This window comes from Kogia breviceps, chromosome 9 (genome assembly GCF_026419965.1).
Source record: "Kogia breviceps isolate mKogBre1 chromosome 9, mKogBre1 haplotype 1, whole genome shotgun sequence".
Classification (NCBI taxonomy): Eukaryota; Metazoa; Chordata; class Mammalia; order Artiodactyla; family Physeteridae; genus Kogia; species Kogia breviceps.
The window spans coordinates 18,880,254-18,900,203 of record NC_081318.1 but is presented as its reverse complement, the minus strand read 5'-3'; the positions used below and the strand labels follow the sequence as shown (position 1 = coordinate 18,900,203).

At 39.1% G+C, this 19,950-nt stretch overlaps 1 protein-coding gene across 2 annotated transcripts in view; it reads left to right on the top strand.

Annotated features, from left to right (window-relative positions):
• The window catches only part of LRGUK (leucine rich repeats and guanylate kinase domain containing), a 114,829-nt gene that overhangs the window by 6,953 nt on the left and 87,926 nt on the right, over positions 1 to 19,950 (top strand). For both annotated transcript variants that reach the window (XR_010842080.1, XM_059074411.2), the window contains exons 3-5: positions 3,307 to 3,388; positions 13,689 to 13,789; positions 16,857 to 16,938. Coding sequence is in view for 1 of the 2 variants with exons in the window: in XM_059074411.2 (XP_058930394.1) it covers positions 3,307 to 3,388; positions 13,689 to 13,789; positions 16,857 to 16,938 (265 nt within the window). In the remaining variant the exon portion in view is untranslated. The remainder of the gene's footprint in view (positions 1 to 3,306; positions 3,389 to 13,688; positions 13,790 to 16,856; positions 16,939 to 19,950) is intronic.

The following is a 19,950-nucleotide window of genomic DNA, read 5'->3' as shown; positions in this document are numbered from 1 at the left end:
TTCATTTCCTTCACAGTCTGTTTCTTTCATCTTAAGCAGTCTGTTTTATAGTAATCAATGCTTTCCTTCCAGGAGGTTGAATTTGATTCTGTAAAACCAATCAAAAACTCTTTAAGAATTTTCCTTCTGATCAGTGCCAGGACTACAATTTATATCTGAATCCAAGGGAACAAAATATTTTTGTATTGACTTTTTTCCCTCTAAGTTTGTCAAAAAATCAGTAGCTGTGAGCTATAGCTCACCTATTATGAAAGACAAAAATGTATTGTTATTCATCAGTTTTCAAGATTTCGATACCAGCACAGAATCTTTTTTTTTGTATGTATGTATTTATTTATTAATATTATCTTTTTCGTTTACATTTATATATGACATGAAGTTGAAAACACTTATTTTTTCCAAATTATTCTGAAATGTTTCTCTGTAGTTCTCTTTAACTAAAGTATGGTATATTGATATATTCTTTACTGTAGGTTTCTTTTTCTGTTTTGGATCCTTTTTTTAAAAAATTTATTTTTGGCTGCATTGGGTCTTCATTGCTGCGCGCGGGCTTTCTAGTTGCAGTGAATGGGGGCTACTCTTCGCCGCAGTGCATGGGCTTCTCATTGCAGTGGCTTCGCTTGTTGCAGAGCATGGGTTCTAGGCACACGGGCTTCAGTAGTTGTGGCACGCGGGCTCTAGAGCGCAGGATCAGTAGTTGTGATGCATGGGCTTAGTTGCTCTGTGGCATGTGGGATCTTCCTGGACCAGGGATTGAACCCACGTCCCCCGCATTGGCAGACGGATTCTTAACCACTCTGCCATCAGGGAAGTCCCTGTTTGGATCCTCTTTTGATGAAACCAGTGGCAAAAGGATATTTGGGAGTATAGTGGTATTTTATTGCGGTACCTTTTTGTATATTATTGGCCATTTAGATTTGCTAAATGCCTGTTATAGTCTATTGCCCATATATTTATTGAATTGTCCATCTTTATTAATTTGTGGATATATATTCTGGATATGTATCCTTTGTCAGATGTATGCATTATCTTCTCCCAGTGGCTTGGTTTTTGACTCTCTTAATATCTCTTAATGAACAGAATTTCGTAAATTTGAGTGACATCAATATTTTTTCTTTTATGATTAGTGCTTTAAAAATCTTTGCCTATAGAAGTATCATAAATATATTTCCCTTTAGTTTCTTCTAGAGGCCTTAATGTTTTATCTTCCACACTTAAGTGTATTATCAATTTTGAATTTTTTTAACATCTTTATTGGAGTATAATTGCTTTACAGTGGTGTGTTAGTTTCTGCTTTATAACAAAGTGAATCAGCTATACATATACATATGTTCCCAAATCTCTTCCCTCTTGCGTCTCCCTCCCTCCCACCCTCCCTATCCCAGCCCTCTAAGTGGGCACAAAGCACAGGGGTGATCTCCCTGTGCTATGCGGCTGCTTCCCACAGGTCCCTGCCACTCTCTCATTTTGTCACAGCTTACCCTTCCCCCTCCCCATATCCTCAGGTCCATGCTCTAGTAGGTCCAGCACAGAATCTTGACTCTAAATTTATCATAAGAGAAGCTGTAAGAGCAGAGTACTCAGAGTATTTCAGCTTCTTTCCTCATTTTGTTTCTTTATAGTCCTAGAAAAATAATTTATTTTTTTTGCTTTCTTGTATTGTAAAGCATTAACTACTCCTTGGAGGTCCACAGAGTAAATGCAGATATGTAGGTGGAAAAGCGCACTGAAATTTTGCTACAGCACCCTAATTTGCCTCAAGCATATATAATTCATAGCAAGCCTGTTTTATCTTGGATTTGAACTAGTAAACTGTCCAAAAAACGTCAAGCCCTTTTTACTGATGCTTGTTTCATGGCATGTCCTTTGAGAACAACATACGAAGGAGCTAATCTTTTTACTATTTTCACTTTACAGCATTTTATGGATGACTCGGCCAGTCAGGAAGTAATGTACACGGAGCATCCTGTGTGCGTCGCACCGTGTTAGGCTTTGGAATGGAAGATAATTCCAGTAGCGGTACATCTGTAGACAAGTCCTTTTCAATCAATACTCTACGTATATACGTAGTACTACGCCTTAAATTGATCTACAAAAAAAGCACAATCCTTTAAATCTTATTTCAGCTAGATGGGCCGAAGCTTCTTACTTTGCCACTGACCCGACCTCCTTACATTTGAGATATTACATGTTGAATTACTTTGCCCTAATAACCTGTCTTACTGAATACACTTTCTTAGGGTTGGCCAGTTAGTGATTTTTTTCCGCCTTATGTCTTACTTATGTTACACATAATTTTTTAACTTTCTCAAATTACTTCTGTACACAGTTTCTCTCCTACCCAAAGTCGTAAGTTTCTTAAAGGCAAAATGTAGCTCTAGTCCAACATTGCACGTGTTTCTCGTCATGCCAAGCTTAACGCCTTGTATGTAGTAGGTCATCAGTAATTTACTTATTACTGTTCTAGAGGCCTTTATTAAAATTCTTATCATCCTTATATTTGAGAACTTGCTTATCATGACACTTTATTGGTTGGCTTTTTCTGACTCTGACATCACAACATAAACCTGTGACCTGAGTCTTTGTTCCAAGGGACCAAATTCCCCTCCAAGCCCTTGTGATGTTCACTAGACGCAAGATTTCATGGAAGGGATCTCGGACAAAGATTCAGGAGACTTGGAGCTGCTTTTGTACTGCTAACTTGCTAAGTGATTTTAGGCTATTTATGTACCTCTTTGTACCTCACATTCCTCATCCCTACACTGGGGATAATCTGCTCTACAGATCTCACAGGTTTGTTTGATCAGATGAGATTATTGGGAGAGAGCTTTGAAGCCTGAGGAAGTGTAAGAAGTATTGTTATTAATGATCACTCAATTAGGTGTGAACTCTCCTAACATTTCATTTGAATTCTAGGCATTTTCTTTTTCTTTTCTTCTACTAGATAAAGGCTTTGGCTTTATTGCTTTTATGTGTGTGTGTGTTTTTTTTAAATATAAAACTCTGTTCTAAAGGTCTTCATGAACACTGCTTTAATTTGCCTTTTCATGTTGTATATGTTCTTGCTAACAACACTAATTTTCCAAGCTATTATTTCCTTCAGAAGAATGCATTTTTTGATGGGTTTTGTGGTCTGTTTTGAGACCCTGTTGGTAGTAGGCTTCAGGTTTTATTCTCTCACCTCTACTGTACTTTCAAAGGAAATTCTGGATTTCTTTCTGTCAACTTCTATTTCCAGATGTCTTGAGAAGCCTGAGTACTCATCTGTTAAAGCAACATTAAATCTTTTACCTTTTATTTTCTCAGGATCTTGATTTAATTGACATTAGCATCCTCTGTGGATACATTCACCTGCAGAAGTTGGATCTTTCAGTAAATAAAATTGAAGGTATGTAATTGTCATTCTAGTAAGTCAGTGGATTGCTGAATTATTTCAAAATTTAAGCTTTGCAGAATGTAACATACTTTAATACTACCAAACTTGATATAAGTACTATTGTGGATCACTTTACACATTGATCCTCTGTCTTCCAAGGAAAAAAAGCACCTATAACTGATGAGTAAAGAAAACGGCAGAGGTCAGCAAACATGCCACATTATGCGATGGTTGAGACCCACTCAGTGATATTAAAGAGCATCACATGGAATGTTTGCTTTGCTTTTTCCTTTCAAGAGATGGATCATTACTTCTTTAATGCCTCCTGAATATTTGATGATTCCCATTTCCTTCCCTCTTTTAGTTTATTCACTGTAGATGAATTAGTTCTTCTTTTCCCCCTTTAATGGATGCTTTTCTTTATTTTGTATTTGCATCTACATCTTAATCCTGGCTAGCTACTTCTGTTCTTATTTGAACACCAGGGATTCAGAAGTTTATTTCTTCCCCCTCTCTTTGCTGTCTCCATATAGTTATTGGGTTCTTACAAGTCTAACTCTGCCATTTGTAGTTCCATATAAGGTATCTGTTGTGATACCTTGCTCACATTGAATGAAATTAGTCACATTTTCTTCAAAGCTTGATCCTTGTTTCTAATTTTCTGACCCTTTTTGAAATTTCTGACCTGCTTCTTTCTTCAATGATCACCTTTCTGTTCACGTTAGCTGTTTTTAAGACGATTAAGTCTTGCTGATATGGTCTTCTCTGATTCATTTTCTGATTTCTTCCTCCCATCTGGCTGCAATAATTAAAATTCACTCTTTTCAGTGGCTAAGAAGCATTCTAGCATATTTTAATTCTTAAAATGCTACTGTTTTGAAAGGCTTTTTATTAATTTTTTTTCTAGTTTCATAAAACTTTTTGACGGAAAATTACAAACGTGCACAAGTAGAGAGGTTTGTAATGAATGTTCAGGCTCAACAATTATCAGCCCATGGCCCATTTTGCTTCATCCATCCTTCCCAGGGTTATTTAAGGCAAATGCCAGATATGTTATCATCGGAAAGAATTTTTAGTGTTACTGGCAGGTGCTCTCCCCACACCCCATACCTCCAAGATTGGTTTCATTTGCCGGTTACGGGATTGCAGGGTTGGGGAGACTCCAGCAATCTTTTGTGCTCGGCAAAGGGGAAGGAGATGTGGCTTCATTACCCTTGCCCCTTGAGCAAGCAGTCCCCGGTAGCAAATGAAGCTTTCCTCTTCCGATCAGTCTCCTTCAATCTTTTATGTCCCCCTTTATTAACTCATCAAGTGTTTGAGAACTTATTGTGTGTGAGACACAGTATATATTTTTCTTTTCAAGATAACAGCTTTATTGATGACCTGATATGGACCAGATACTTCAACTTGCATCAGAATCACCTGGAGGGGACCTGTTACAACGTAGATGCCTGTGCCCCACCCTCAGACTCCTTGATTCCGCAGATCTGGGGTGGGACTTGAAAATTTGCATTTCTGATTTAGTTTCCCTGGAAGCCAGTACAGAACCACACTTTTTGAACCACAGTTGTAGACATGAGGAGCTCCTGCCATCTAGTGGACAAGTAGGTCACTACACCGAGTATGGAGAGTTTAGAAGCCCAGCAAACCCAGAAGGTGGATTTTTCCTGTCAAAGTGATTCGAAATCATTGAGCATCTACAAAGCGTGAAATGTACTCACCATCCAAGTGGTAGCTGCTGCTTTTGCTTCAAGACAGAGCTCCATGGTACAGCACTTATCTGCCCACAGAAAGATCAGCTCCAAGGGGATATGGGGGCCCGTGGAAATTAAAAGGGTTGAGATCACTGTTGACAGATATGGAGCTGAGCTCAGATGGGACAAATGGGCAAAACTTGTAAAGCAATTACAGTTTCTTCTACCGTTCCTCTCACAGGCAGTCTTTCTGGATTTGCTCAGGAATTCCCACCAAAGTGTTGATGTCTCAGTGTTCTGTCCCCCCTAGAACAATTTCATAAAAAAGACAGGCTAAAGAAGGCTGTGGTTTAGACCAGAGAAATGAAGTAGAAATTGGTGGAGATCTTCTGGCTTCCGGGACCCTGAGAAGGAAAGCTGTTGCGGGGATGGGGTCAGGGGGCCCTCACCTTTCTGGTTCTACCTACTCCAGGGCAGGGCCCCAGTACTCAGCTGTGCTTCCTTCTCCTGGCCTGGGGGTGACTTTGTCACCTGGTGAAGGGTAGAAGCACTTTGCTGGGCATCATGTGTGGAGGCTCTGTTCTCGTCCAGAGGCCATCTTCTGAGGGGCTTTGATCGCTGGTTCTGTGATCTAGAGTTAAAAGACGGGTGGAGAAGCAACTTACAGGTAGAGACAGGGCTGTAAATCCTTGTCATGTGATTCTTCCTGAGCCTTTCCCTAATCCTCCTGCTGTCCCCAAGTCCATCTGCTGTAAAGTCGCAGGACAAAGCCACATAATGCTTCACTATTTTTATGTCGTGTGTATAATTTCATTAGATGTGAGTATCAGCACAATAGTCCTTCACTTAGTACTCTAGGTTCAGAATATTGGCTTGGGATAAAATGCAAAACTCACACACACTTCTTAAGCAGCCCCAAATCAAAGTAAAATAATAGCAATAATTTAAATCATTTCAAATAATTAATGAGATTTAAGATTCAGTCCATCTAAAACAAAATCTAATTTATAACAAAGAGCGAATTGTGGCATTTTTAGTCTTTCTGGAAACACCTAATGCAGTTATTTAGGGGCTAATTATCAAAAGGATTATCTCAGGCTTTAGTTTTTCCAAGGCTGGCATCTTTTTTAAAAAAATATCTTTATTGGAGTATAATTGCTTTACAATGGTGTGTTAGTTTCTGCTTTATAACAAAGTGAATCAACTATACATACACATATATCCCCATATCTCCTCCCTCTTGCATCTACCTCCCACCCTCCCTATCCCACCCCTCTAGGTGGTCACAAAGCACCGAGCTGATCTCCCTGTGCTATGCGGCTGCTTCCCACTAGCTACCTGTTTGACATTTGGTAGTATATATAAGTAAATGCCACTCTCTCACTTTGTCCCAGCTTCCCCTTCCCGCTCCCCATGTCCTCAAATCCATTCTCTACATCTGAATCATTATTCCTGTCCTGCCCCTAGGTTCTCAATGACCCTTTTTTAAAATATATTCCATATATATGTGTTAGCATACAGTATTTGTTTTTCTCTTTCTGACTTACTTCACTCTGTGTGACAGACTCTGGATCCGTCCACCTCACTACAAATAACTCAATTTCGTTTCTTTTTAGGGCGGAGTAATATTCCATTGTGTATATGTACCACATCTTCTTTATCCATTCATCTGTCAATGGACACTTAGGTTATTTCCATGTCCTGGCTATTGTAAATAGAGCTGCAGTGAACATTGTGGTACATGAATCTTTTTGAATTATGGTTTTCTCAGGGTAAATGCCCAGTAGTGGGATTGCTGGGTCATATTGTAGTTCTAGTTTTAGATGTTTAAGGAACCTCCCTACTGTTCTCCATAGTAGCTGTATCAATTTACATTCCCACCAACAGTGCAAGAGGGTTCCCTTTTCTCCACACCCTCTCCAGCATTTACTGTTTGTAGATTTTTTGATGATGGCCATTCTGATTGGTGTGAGGTGATACCTCATTGTAGTTTTGATTTCCATATCTCTAATGATTAGTGATGTTGAGCATTCCTTCATGTGTTTGTTGGCTATCTGTATATCTTCTTTGGAGAAATGTCTGTTTAGGTCTTCTGCCCATTTTTAGATTGGGTTGTTTGTTTTTTTGATATTGAGCTGCTTGTAAATTTTGGAGATTAGTCCCTTGTCAGTTGCTTCATTTGCAAATATCTTCTACCATTCTAAGGGTTGTCTTTTCATCTTGTTTATGGTTTCCTTTGCTGTGCAAAAGCTTTTAAGTTTCATTAGGTCCCATTTGTTTATTTTTATTTTTATTTCCATTTCTCTAGGAGGTGGGCCAAAAAGGATCTTGCTGTGATTTATATCATACAGTGTTTCCTCTAAGAGTTTTATAGTGTCTGGCCTTACATTTAGGTCTTTAATCCATTTTGAGTTTATTTTTGTGTAAGCTGTTAGGGAGTGTTCTAATTTCATTCTATCACATGTAGCTGTCCAGTTTTCCGAGCACCACATATTGAAGAGGCTGTCTTTTCTCCATTGTACATTCTGCCTCCTTTATCAAAGATAGGTGATCATATGTGTGTGGGTTTATCTCTGGGCTTTCTCTCCTGTTCCATTGATCTATATTTCTGTTTTTGTGCCAGTACCATACTGTCTTGATTACTGCAGCTTTGTAGTATAATCTGAAGTCTGGGAGGCTGATTCCTCCAGCTCCGTTTCTCTTTCTCAAGATTGCTTTGGCTGTTTGGGGTCTTTTGTGTTTCCATACAAGTTTTGAAATTTTTTGTTCTCGTTCTGTGAAAAATGACATTGGTAGTTTGATAGGGATTGCACTGAATCTGTAGATTACTTTGGGTACTATAGTCATTTTCACAATATTGATTCTTCCAACCCAAGAACATGGTATATCTCTCCATCTGTTTGTATCATCTTTAATTTCTTTCATCACTGTCTTATAGTTTTCTGCATACAGGTCTTTTGTCTCCTTAGGTAGGTTTATTCCTAGGTATTTTATTCTTTTTGTTGCAATGGTAAATGGCAGTGTTTCCTTAATTTCTCTTTCAGACTTTTCATCATTGGTGTATAGGAGTGCAAGAGATTTCTGTGCATTAATTTGTATCCTGCTACTTTACCAAATCATTGATTAGCTCTAGTAGTTTTCTGGTAGTGTCTTTAGGATTCTCTATGTATAGTATCCTGTCATCTGCAAATAGTGACAGCTTTACTTCTTTTCCGATTTGGATTCCTTTTATTTCTTTTTCTTCATGAATTGCTGTGGCTAAAACTTCCAAAACTATGTTGAATAGTAGTGGTGAGAGTGGGCAACCTTGTCTTGTTCCTGATCTTAGTGGGAATGGTTTCAGTTTTTCACCATTGAGAACAATGTTGGCTGTGGGTTTGTCATATATGGCCTTTATTATGTTGAGGTAAGTTCCCTCTATGCCTACTTTCTGAAGGGTTTTTTATCATAAATGGGTGTTGAATTTTGTCAAAAGCTTTTTCTGCATCTATTGAGATGATCATATGGTTTTTATTCTTCAAGTTGTTAATATGGTGTATCACATTGATTGATTTGCATATATTGAAGAATCCTTGCATTTCTGGGATAAACCCCACTTGATCATGGTGTATGATCCTTTTAATGTGCTGTTGGATTCTGTTTGCTAGTATTTTGTTGAGAATTTTTGCATCTATGTTCATCAGTGATACTGGCCTGTAGTCTTCTTTTTTTGTGACATCTCTGTCTGGTTTTGGTATCAAGGTGATGGTGGCCTCGTAGAATCAGTTTGGGAGTGTTCCTCCCTCTGCTATATTTTGGAAGAGTTTGAGAAGGATAGGTGTTAGCTCTTCTCTAAATGTTTGATAAGATTCACCTGTGAAGCCATCTGGTCCTGGCCTTTTGTTTGTTGGAAGATTTTTAATCACAGTCTCAGTTTCAGTGTTTGTGACTGGTCTGTTTATATTTTCTATTTCTTTGTTCAGTCTCAGAAGGTTGTGCTTTTCTAAGAATTTGTCCATTTCCTCCAGGTTGTCCATTTTATTGGCATATAGTTGCTTATAGTAATCTCTCATGATCCTTTGTATTTCTGCAGGGTCAGTTGTTACTTCTCCTTTTTCATTTCTAATTCTATTGATTTGAATTTTCTCTGTTTTTTTCTTGATAAGTCTGGCTAATGGTTTATCAATTTTGTTTATGTTCTCAAAGACCCAGATTTTAGTTTTATTGATCTTTGCTATTGTTTCCTTCATTTCTTTTTCATTTATTTCTGATCTGATCTTTATTATTTCTTTCCTTCTGCTAACTTTGGGGTTTTTTTGTTCTTCTTTCTCTAATTGCTTTAGGTATAAGTTTAGGTTGTTTATTTGAGATGTTTCTTATTTCTTGATGGAGGACTGTATTGCTGTAAAATTCCCTCTTAGAACTGCTTTTGCTGCATCCCATAGGTTTCAGGTCATCGTGTTTTCATTGTCATTTCTTTCTAGGTATTTTAAAATTTCTTCTTTGATTTCTTCAGTGATCTCTTGGTTATTAAGTAGTGTATTGTTTAGCCTCCATGTATTTGTATTTTTTACAGATTTTTTCCTATAATTGCTATCTAGGCTCATAGTGTTGTGATCGAAAAAGGTACTTGATACAATTTCCATTTTCTTAAATTTACCAAGGCTTGATTTGTGACCCAAGATATGATCTATCCTGGAGAATGTTCCATGAGCACTTGAGAAGAAAGTGTATTCTGTTGTTTTTGGATGCAAAGTCCTATAAATATCAATTAAGTCCATCTTGTTTAATGTGTCATTTAAAGCTCGTGTTTCGTTATTTTCATTTTGGATGATCTTTCCATTGGTGGAAGTGGGGTGTTAAAGTCCCCTACTATGATTGTGTTACTGTTGATTTCCCCTTTTATGGCTGTTAGCATTTGCCTTATGTATTGAGGTGCTCCTATATTCAGTGCCTAAATATTTACAGTTGTTATATCTTCTTCTTGGATTGATCCCTTGATGATTATGTAGTGTCCTTCTCTGCGTCTTGTAATAGTCTTTATTTTAAAGTCTATTTTGTGTGATATGAGAATCGCTACTCCAGCTTTCTTTTGATTTCCATTTGCATGGAATAACTTTTTCCATCCCCTCACTTTCAGTCTGTATGTGTCTCTAGGTCTGAAGTGGGTCTCTTATAGACAGCATATATATGGGTCTTGTTTTTGTATCCATTCAGCCAGTCTGTGTCTTTTGGTGGGAGCATTTAATACATTTACATTTAAGGTAATTATTGATATGTATGTTCCTATTCCCATTTTCTTAACTGTTTTGCGTTTGTTCTTGTAGGTCTTTTCCTTCTCTTGTGTTTCTTGCCTAGGGAAGTTCCTTTAGCATTTGTTGTAGAGCTGGTTTGGTGGTGCTGAATTCTCTTAGCTTTTGCTTGTCTGTAAAGGTTTTAATTTCTCCATCGAATCTGCACGAGATCCTTGCTGGGTAGAGTAATCTTGGTTGTAGTTTCTTCCCTCTCATCACTTTAAATATGTCCTGCCACTCTCTTCTGTTTTGTAGAGTTTTTGCTGAAATAACAGCTGTTAACCTTATGGGGATTCACTTGTATGTTATTTGTTGTTTTTCCCTTGCTGCTTTTAACATTTTTTCTTTGTATTTATTTTTTGATAGTTTGATTAATATGTGTCTTGGCGTGTTTCTCCATGGATTTATCCTGTATGGGACTCTCTGTGCTTCCTGGACTTGATTAACTATTTCCTTTCCCATATTAGGGAAGTTTGCAACTATAATCTCTTCAAATATTTTCTCAGTCCCTTTCTTTTTCTCTTCTTCCTCTGGGACCCCTATAATTCGAATGTTGGTGCATTTAATGTTGTCCCAGAGGTCTCTGGGACTGTCCTCAATCCTTTTCATTCTTTTTTCTTTATTCTGCTCTGCAGTAGTTATTTCCATTATTTTATCTTCCAGGTCACTTATCCATTCTTCTGCCTCAGTTATTCTGCTATTGATTCCTTCTGGAGAATTTTAAATTTCATTTATTGTGTTGTTCACCACTGTTTGTTTGCTCTTTAGTTCTTCCAGGTCCTTGTTAAACGTTTCTTGTATTCTTTTCCATTCTATTTCCAAGATTTTAGATCCTCTTTACTATCTTTTCTCTGAATTCTTTTTCAGGTAGACTGCCTATTTCCTCTTCATTTGTTTGGTCTGGTGGGTTTTTACATTGCTCCTTAATCTGCTGTGTGTTTCTCTGTCTTCTCATTTTGCTTAACTTACTGTGTTTGGGGTCTCCTTTTCACAGGCTGCAGGTTCGTAGTTCCCGTTGTTTTTGGTGTCTGCCCACAGTGGCTAAGGTTGATTCAGTGGGTTGTGTAGGCTTCCTGGTGGAGGGGACTGGTGCCTGTGTTCTGGAGGATGAGGCTGGATCTTGTCTTCTGGTGAGAAGAACCGCGTCCGGTGGCGTGTTTGGGGGTGTCTCTGGCCTTATTATGATTTTAGGCATCTTCTCTGCTAATGGGTAGGTTTGTGTTCCTGTCTTGCTAGTTGTTTGGCATAGGGTGTCCAGCACTGTAGCTTGCTGGTTGTTGAGTGGAGCTGAGTCTTAGCATTGAGATGGAGATCTCTGGGAGAACTTTGCCATTTGATACTACCTGGAGCTGGAAGGTCTCTGGGGAACCAATGTCCTGAACTCGGCTCTCCTGCCACAGAGGCACAAGCCTGACACCTGGCTGGAGCACCAAGACCCTGTCAGCCACACGGCTCAGAAGAAAAGGGAGAAAGAAAGAAAGAAAGGGGGGGAGGGAGGGAGGAAGGAAGAAAGAAAGAAAGAGAGATAGAAAGAAAGAAAATAAAGTTATTAAAATTAAAAAAATTATTAAAAATTTTAAAAAGATTGCAACCAAACCAAAAAACAAATCCACCAATTATAACAACTGCTAAAAACTATCCCAATAAAGAAAAGAAACAGAAACTGAACAGACAGAACCCTAGGATAAATGGTAAAAGCAAAGCTATATAGACAAAATCACACAAAGAAGCATACACATACACACTCACAAAAAGTGAAAATGGGAAAAAATATATATATCATTGCCTTCAAAGTCCACCACCTCAATTTGGGATGATTCATTGTTTATTCAGGTATTCCAGAGATGCAGGTTACATCAAGTTGATTGTGGAGGTTTAATCTGCTGCTCCTGAGGCTGCTGGGAGAGATTTCCCTTTCTCTTCTTTGTTCGCACAGCTCCTGGGGTTCAGCTTTGGATTTGGCCCCGCCTCTGTGTGTAGGTCGCCTGGGGGCATCTGTTCTTTGCCCAGACAGGGCGGGGTTAAAGGAGCAGCTGATTGGGGGCTCTGGCTCACTCAGGCCGGGGGCGAGGGAGGGTTACGTATGTGGGATGAGCCTGCGGCAGCAGAGACCAGCGTGGCATTGCACCAGCCTGAGGCGCACCGTGTGTTCTCCTGGGGAAGTTGTCCCTGGATCCCAGGACCCTGGCAGTGGTGGGCTGCACAGGTTCCCGGGAGGGCTGGTGTGGAGAATGACCTGGGCTTGCACACAGGTTTCTTGGTGGTGGCAGCAGCAGCCATAGCGTTTCATGCCTGTCTCTGGGTTCTGCGCTGATAGCCGCGGCTCGCACCCATCTCTGGAGCTCATTTAGGTGGTGCTCTGAATCCCCTTTCCACGCGTACCCGAAATAATTGTCTCTTGCCTCTTGGGCAGCTCCAGACTTTTTCCTGGACTCCCTCCCAGCTAGCTGTAGCGCACTAGCCCCTTCAGGCTGTGTTCACGCCGCCAACCCCAGTCCTCTCCCTGGGATCCGACCTCTGAAGCCCGAGCCTCAGCTCCCAGCCCCCGCCCATCCCCGCCGGTGAGCAGACAAGCCTCTCGGGCTGGTGAGTGCAGGTCGGCACCGATCCTCTGTGTGGGAATCTCTTTGCTTTGCCCTCTGTGCCCCTACTGCTGCGCTCTCCTCCGTGGCTCTGAAGCTTCCTCCCGCCACCCCCTGTCTCCGCCAGTGAAGGGGCTTCCTTGTGTGTGGAAATGTTTCCTCCTTCCCAGCTCCCTCCCACTGGTGCAGGTCCCATCCCAATTCTTTTGTGTTTTTTCTTTTTTCTTTTGCCCTACCCAGGTACGTGGGGTGTTTCTTGCCTTTTGGGAAGTCTGAGGTCTTCTGCTAGCGTTCAGGAGGTGTTCTGTAGGAGTTGTTCCACATGTAGATGTATTTCTGATGTATTTGTCAGGAGGAAGGTGATCTTCGCGTCTAACTCCTCCGCCATCTTGAAGGTCTCCCCCAAGGCTGGCGTTTTTGAAGCATTGACTGTTTGCAGCTCAGGGGAGAGTGAGCTGGGCCACAAGGAGGCCTCAGTCATTTCTTTCCTGGTTGTGATGGAAGATGGGGATGGGACAGGTGGGGGGCCCTGGAGAAGAAGGTTAAATTGTGGGCTCATGGTGCATTTTCCACGCTATGTGTTTGTGTGTGTGTGTGTTGCATATTCCTATTTTTATTCATTTCATTCATCTGAAATAATTAAGATGTGCTTGCAACTGGTATAGTTTTAAAATGTTCTGTTGTAATGTATGCTGTTTTTAATGACTTTGTCTAAGTTTTATTTTATTGACTTACCTTATTCTTTATTCATTTTACCCCCCAGATTTGTCTTGTGTGAGCTGTATGCCTTATCTTCTAGAACTTAATGCTTCTCAGAATAAACTGACGACATTCTTCAATTTCAAGCCACCCAAAAATCTCAAGGTAGATTTTATTAATACACTAATTACATGTGTTAACTGGTTTGTGAAATACATTAACAAGCAAAACAGCACTAAAAGAGAATTCAGAGAGAATAAGACAGAGGAGAAATGAAATAAAAAAGGAGAAAGATTTGTGTATCATTTATTTTAGAAAAGGGAGATAGTCTTTCAAGAGATTATCTTTTTCGGAAGCTTTGCTAAAACCTAGTGTCCAAACCAATGAACTAACTTCTTTCCCTTTTCTCTGCTTCATTTAAATACTAGTTATTGTTTGTATATTTTTATTATAGCAGAACAATTTTATACGTGAAAATTCTGTAAAAATTTCCTGGGGGCTTAAATTTTGCCTTCTTTATTGATCCAAACTTTACTTTTCTTTAGAAAGCAGTGATTTCAGATCTTCATTCTTGCTTCTCTGCACTTGCTTTTGCATTTCTAAGGCAGAATGAAACTCTATGAATGGTAGTTGATGGAGCAGCTTACTCTGCTGTGGAGCGCTGTGTCTCATACTTTAACGTGCGTGTGGAGGTCACGTGGTGTTCTTGTGAAAATGAGATTCTGATCCAGTAGGTCTGAGGTGGGCCTGAGGCTCTGCTTTCTAACAGCCTTCCTGGTGAGCCATTGCTGCTGGTCCATGGACCACACGTAAACAGAGAGGTCATAGATTAATGGTACTCCGATTTTCTGTACACTGGAATCACCTGGACAGTTTTAAAGACTACTGATGCCTGGATCCCACTGCCAGGTATTCTGGTTCAAGTGGTCCAAGGTAAGGCCTGGGTGTGGGAATTTCTGAAAGACCCCTCCCAGGTGGCTCTAATATGCTGACAAATTTGGGAACCATTGCCACAGCTTGGGACGAGCATTTTTCTATTGGACTCAAATATTTCATTAAAAAGTTGTTTTAAGGAGTGGACAATCAATGATTGCCTTTTATTACCTATTAGTTTTATTTTGTTTACAAGCCAAATTAATGTAGATCCAGTGCATTCTGCTGGAGCTTGCACAAGTATGAGTCTGTTTGAAATCAAGAATCTGACATCCTCCATACTGTCAGTGAGACGCCTTTCTTAATTTTTCTTCTGTTATTTCACATTGCTACATTTTTATTAGTCGTGAGTGTTTTCCCTTTGAAATTACAGTTATTGCTGTGGTGACATTCCTTTATCCAGAAAAACCACACAAGGTGCCTCTTTGTCCTCAGTATGGGGCCTTATGGTCTCCAGGTCATCAGGAATTGTTCTTGCAGAACTTGATTCTCCCTCTTTTGCTGCCCCCTTCTGCCTTGCCCTAAGCCCCAGTGAAATCAGCCATGGCAACAGCGTGACCCCCTTCCTTGGGAAAAACTTGCCTGGAGTTTCTTTCATTCACAACCTTGCCTCACCCCCTCCCCAAAAGACTGCACAAGTAAACAAAAACAAATCAGATACCCCATCTTTTTTTTTTTAAAGCAGTTTTAGGTTCATAGCAAAATTGAGGAGAAAGTGCAGAGACTCCCCATATATCTCCTGCCCCCACAAATGCACAGCCTCCCCATTATCAACATCCCCCACCAGAGTGGGACATTTGTTACACTCAAACCTACACTGACACATCATAATCACCTGAAGTCCACAGTTTACGTTAGGATTCACTCTTGGTGTTGTACGTTCTGTGGGTTTGGACAAATGTATAATGATGTGTTTCCATCGTTATGGCAGATACCTCAGTGTTTAAGTTCCTACAGAATTAAGAGCAAATGTATTGGTAAATAACTTTAGGAAAGTGCTTGCAAAGTGCCAGAGTGCCCCTGACGAGGTACTTCAACCCTGTGTGAACCCTAAGTGAACCCTTTGTGAACCTGGGAGGGCAATGATTGAGGCCTTCCAATGTTTTCAATGCAGGATCTTACTAAATCCTCCCAATAGAACTGTGAGGCAGCTGGGATGGTCCCATTTTACAGATGAGTTTGCAGAAGCACAGAAAGGTTAAATAACTTACTTAACCTTTGCTGGGAGGTCACAGGGCTGGCATTGAACCCCATGTCTGAGACCCAAAGCCCATTTTTCCAGTAAATCACGCTTGTGTATAATGTCCCACCCCCTCGAATAGCTCTGCTTAAGTTTCATTTATTATCTATGTGCCTTGTGCCACCAACCAAAGAAAGCATACATGTCCCAAAGAGCAGGAGCTTATACTTGTACCCTTTTTGTATTTCCTAGAATGCTTTTGCTCTTAGTAGGTGAAGAAGGTTCGTTTCATTGATGGGCACTTCTTACGAGCTCTGGGTTCCATTGGAACTCCCAGTGGGAGTCAGGGCAATGTCATAACCCTTTTAAGGTCTCTCAACAAGCCCAGTATCATAAGTGCATGGAGGGCACAGTATTGACATATAGTCCCAACAGGTGTGTAGTTAGGTAGGTATCATGAGCACACACAAGCTGTGGCACAAGAATGAAAGGTGTTGATGGAAAAATGTCAGCTATTAGTAAACCTAGATAATTATAAATTTATTTCTAGCCCATCATTATTATATAGAAGGAAAAAGCAAATAAGAAGTTTCATTTTATCATGCCAAACGGACTTTTTAATTAATTCATGGAATGTATTTTACACAGTTGCAATTTGTATATGCATAAAATTTTGTTTCTGATTTATTTTTAACAGGATTTCGTTTGCACATTTCTATTTCTTCACATGATTCACATAGTTGTATTTTACTTACTGTGCAGTCTTGTTGCTGTATTGTAATCAACTTAACCAATTTTCTACACTTGCCACTTGAGCTGTTTTCAAAGAAAGTTTTTTTAGTGTCCAGTATTTAAAGTTTTTAGTATTTAAAGTATTTAGTATTTAATACATTGATAAAAATAATCTTAGTGCATGGGTGGGGGGAAGTAAAATTGCTGGGCAGACGAGGGTCCCAGCTAGGAAAGGATTAAACACAAAGGAAGTACATTAGCCTGAGTGTATTTTCAACTATGAATTGTAACCCCTCATCAGGAAATACATTCTTGTTGTGCAAGTAATTGTGTGGTTAAGAGGAATGAGAAATAAAGTGTAACATCCTGCTCTCTTTCTCTTATCAGAAGGTGGATTTTTCCTACAACCAAATTTCGGAAATGTGTGATTTGTCAGCATATGAGTCTCTCACAAAACTAATTTTGGACAGTATCCTTTGAATGATTAAAGGGGAAAGTTTGATTAAGAGGCCCATTAATACATGTGTACTGGATGACCTGGAATAGTGCCGGATGGGCAATTCACTAGAGATGTGTGACCCATTTAAACAGTTAAGAATTGGTATTCACAAAATGAGGATATTTTACTGACCATGGGGTAAGAGTGCAAATCAAAGCTTGCCAAGAACATCTTACACCTGAAAAGCTAAGAAGAGAGTCATTCTTCTGATAAACATAGCCTTCTTTTTAATTCTAGAACCAGATAAGAAGTACTGTTTTGCCCGACTCCTTTCTTCAAATTTACTTAAACTGGGGCCCTATTTTATGTAAATTCAGTATCTGAAAATCCAAATACGGCCAAAATTAGTGATTATTTATTTTACAAAGGAATTCACACTAAGCTCCCTTTAACTAGCAATTCTCTCTAGTGTATCTCAAATGATGCTTTCATAAAAATTTTTAAAAAGTAAAACCAACAATTTTTGATTCGCAGCCAACTTCAAGAACATATCTGTTGCGTGAGCCAGGCTCCTGTGCAAACAGAGCACCTACTTTAACATAGAAACACTCCAGCTTCTGGACCCTAAGGGGTTGACTGGGGATCTGTGAGTTTAATGAGCTTGAATCTCTTCCTTACCCTAGAGACCAGTGTTCTCTGGGTGATAAGGGAGCAGCGCCTTCTCTTTCTCAGTATCTTTCTACCCACCTGAGGATTTTTCAGGGCGGCGTGGAGAATGAATTGATTGCCCTCGGGTACCTCATTCCAGGGATGTGGCAGCAGCTAGTACACACTAGTAATGAGGCTGAGATGTGGGGAGAACAGAAGGTACGTTTTCTTGAAGACATATTTTGTAGGAAAAACGCTTTATTTGTATATGATGGAAAGCTTAAAACATCACATCACTCTCTTCAGAACTTGTGTGTGAAAATGAGCAATTAGTGGACATTTAGAGGGTGCTTTTGAAACGAGCAAGTTTTCCTGAATGTAGCCGAATGAGAAAATGCTCAAAATGAAATGTTTTGATGATCAACTAAAAGTAGTACACATTAGCGGCACCCATCCATAGAACCTGCACTTTATGCTTGACTGTTGTATATATTGCCTTTGCAAAGAGATAGAGTCTGACGGCCCAGAAGCTGTCTGGCTCAGAGATCTACTCATCTCAGGCCATCGAGAAGAATGCTCCTCGGGGAACACCAGCAGTGTCAGCACTGCCTGGAACTTCTTAGAAATGCAGACTCTTGGATGCTGCCCCAGACCTCTGAAATCAGAACCTGCATTTTTAACAAGACCCCCAGGTGATGTAAGTTCATATTAAAGCTTGAGGAGCACTGGTGTAGGCGTCAGCTGCCCCCCTAAACTCCAACCAGACAAAAGGGACTGAGCATCCAGAGTTCCTTCTACTCTTCATTGTGCCCTGAGTAAGAATGGTGACACAAAAGTCTGGAGTTCTGTCTCCCAGAAAATATTCTATGTGCAAGCATGAATTGCCAGAGAAAACAACTCCACAGTATTTTGGAGTGAAAATGGAGGATGCATTTTAAAACATTTCTATCATGAAAGTCTTAATTTCTACATAAATTTATCTTTCCATGTAAAGAGCTGAACTGTTATGACTTTGTAAATGTCAATGGAGGAAGGAATCAGGGTGTTTTAAACTTGACTTTAGATGTAACAATGGAGTCTTATCTCCAAAGTGTAAAAAGCTTTATTACATCAGAACCGATTGGAATTCAGAACACAGACACATAATTAGAACGTAAATACCGTGTCACAGTTCCTCATCTGTGTTTTTAAAAATGCAAAGACAAATACCCAGAACTAGCTCCCCTTCATAAACTACTTCTCAGATAGCTTACAATTTTGAAAAGAGAGTAGGCTAATTTTTAAACAGTACTAACTATGCCTCTTTCTTTTGTTCTGTTCAGGCATATCATACTGTGTATAATTATGTAATTAGAGTTTTGAAAAGACTAAAAGCTTTGAGATAAAAAAGAATTTCTAAACAACTTTTTAATGCCAGAACATTTAAAAACTTAGATGAAATGGATAAATCCCTAGAAAAATGTTATACACCAAAGTACTGACTTGGAGATAGAAACCCTGAGTAGTCCTATAACTATAAAGCTAGTTCATTACAAATTTAAATCAATTAAATTAAAAATCTTCATACAAAAAACCCCAACTTTCAAGAACAAACCTTTCAAAAATGAACAAATTCTTTCAAAGATTTAAAATAAAAGGCATATTCACAATTCATTTTAATGAGGTTACTTTGCTACCCAAACCAGACAAGGAACAGTAAGAGAAAGGAAAATGACAGGTTTGTTTCACTTGTGATATAGATGTAAAAATCCTAAACAAAATATTAGCGAACTGAATCTGACAGTATATGAAAAAGATAATATACCATGACCAAGTTAGGTTTATCTCATGAATGTAAGGATAGTTTAACATTAGAAAATTTTAAAATGTCATTAACGACATGAACAGATTAAGGGAAATAAATCATATGATAGATAGATATAGAAGCTCAATAGATACAGAAAATTTAATAGAATCCATTCTTCATTCACAATAAAAACTCTTAGTAAACTAGTAATAGGGAATTTCCTCAACTTGATAAGAATGTCAACAAAAATATTTGAAACAAACTTTATCCTAACTGGGGACATGTTCTAAGCACTCTTTAAAATCAAGGATACAAGACAAGATAATCGCCTTTGCCACTTCTAACCGTCATTGTTTAAGAGGTCTTACTCAGCATCATAAGAGAAAGAAATGAAAGCAAAGTATAAAGACTGATAAGGAGAAAAAGTCATTTTTTGCAAATGATATGATTGTCCTCAGAATATAAAAAAGAATTTGCAATAAACTACGAGAAATAATAGAGTTTTGAGAGTTCAGCAAGGTAGTTGGATATGACTTCAATAAACAGAAATCGATTGCATTACTCTACACCACAAACAAGCAACTAGAAAACACAACCTTAAAAAGAAA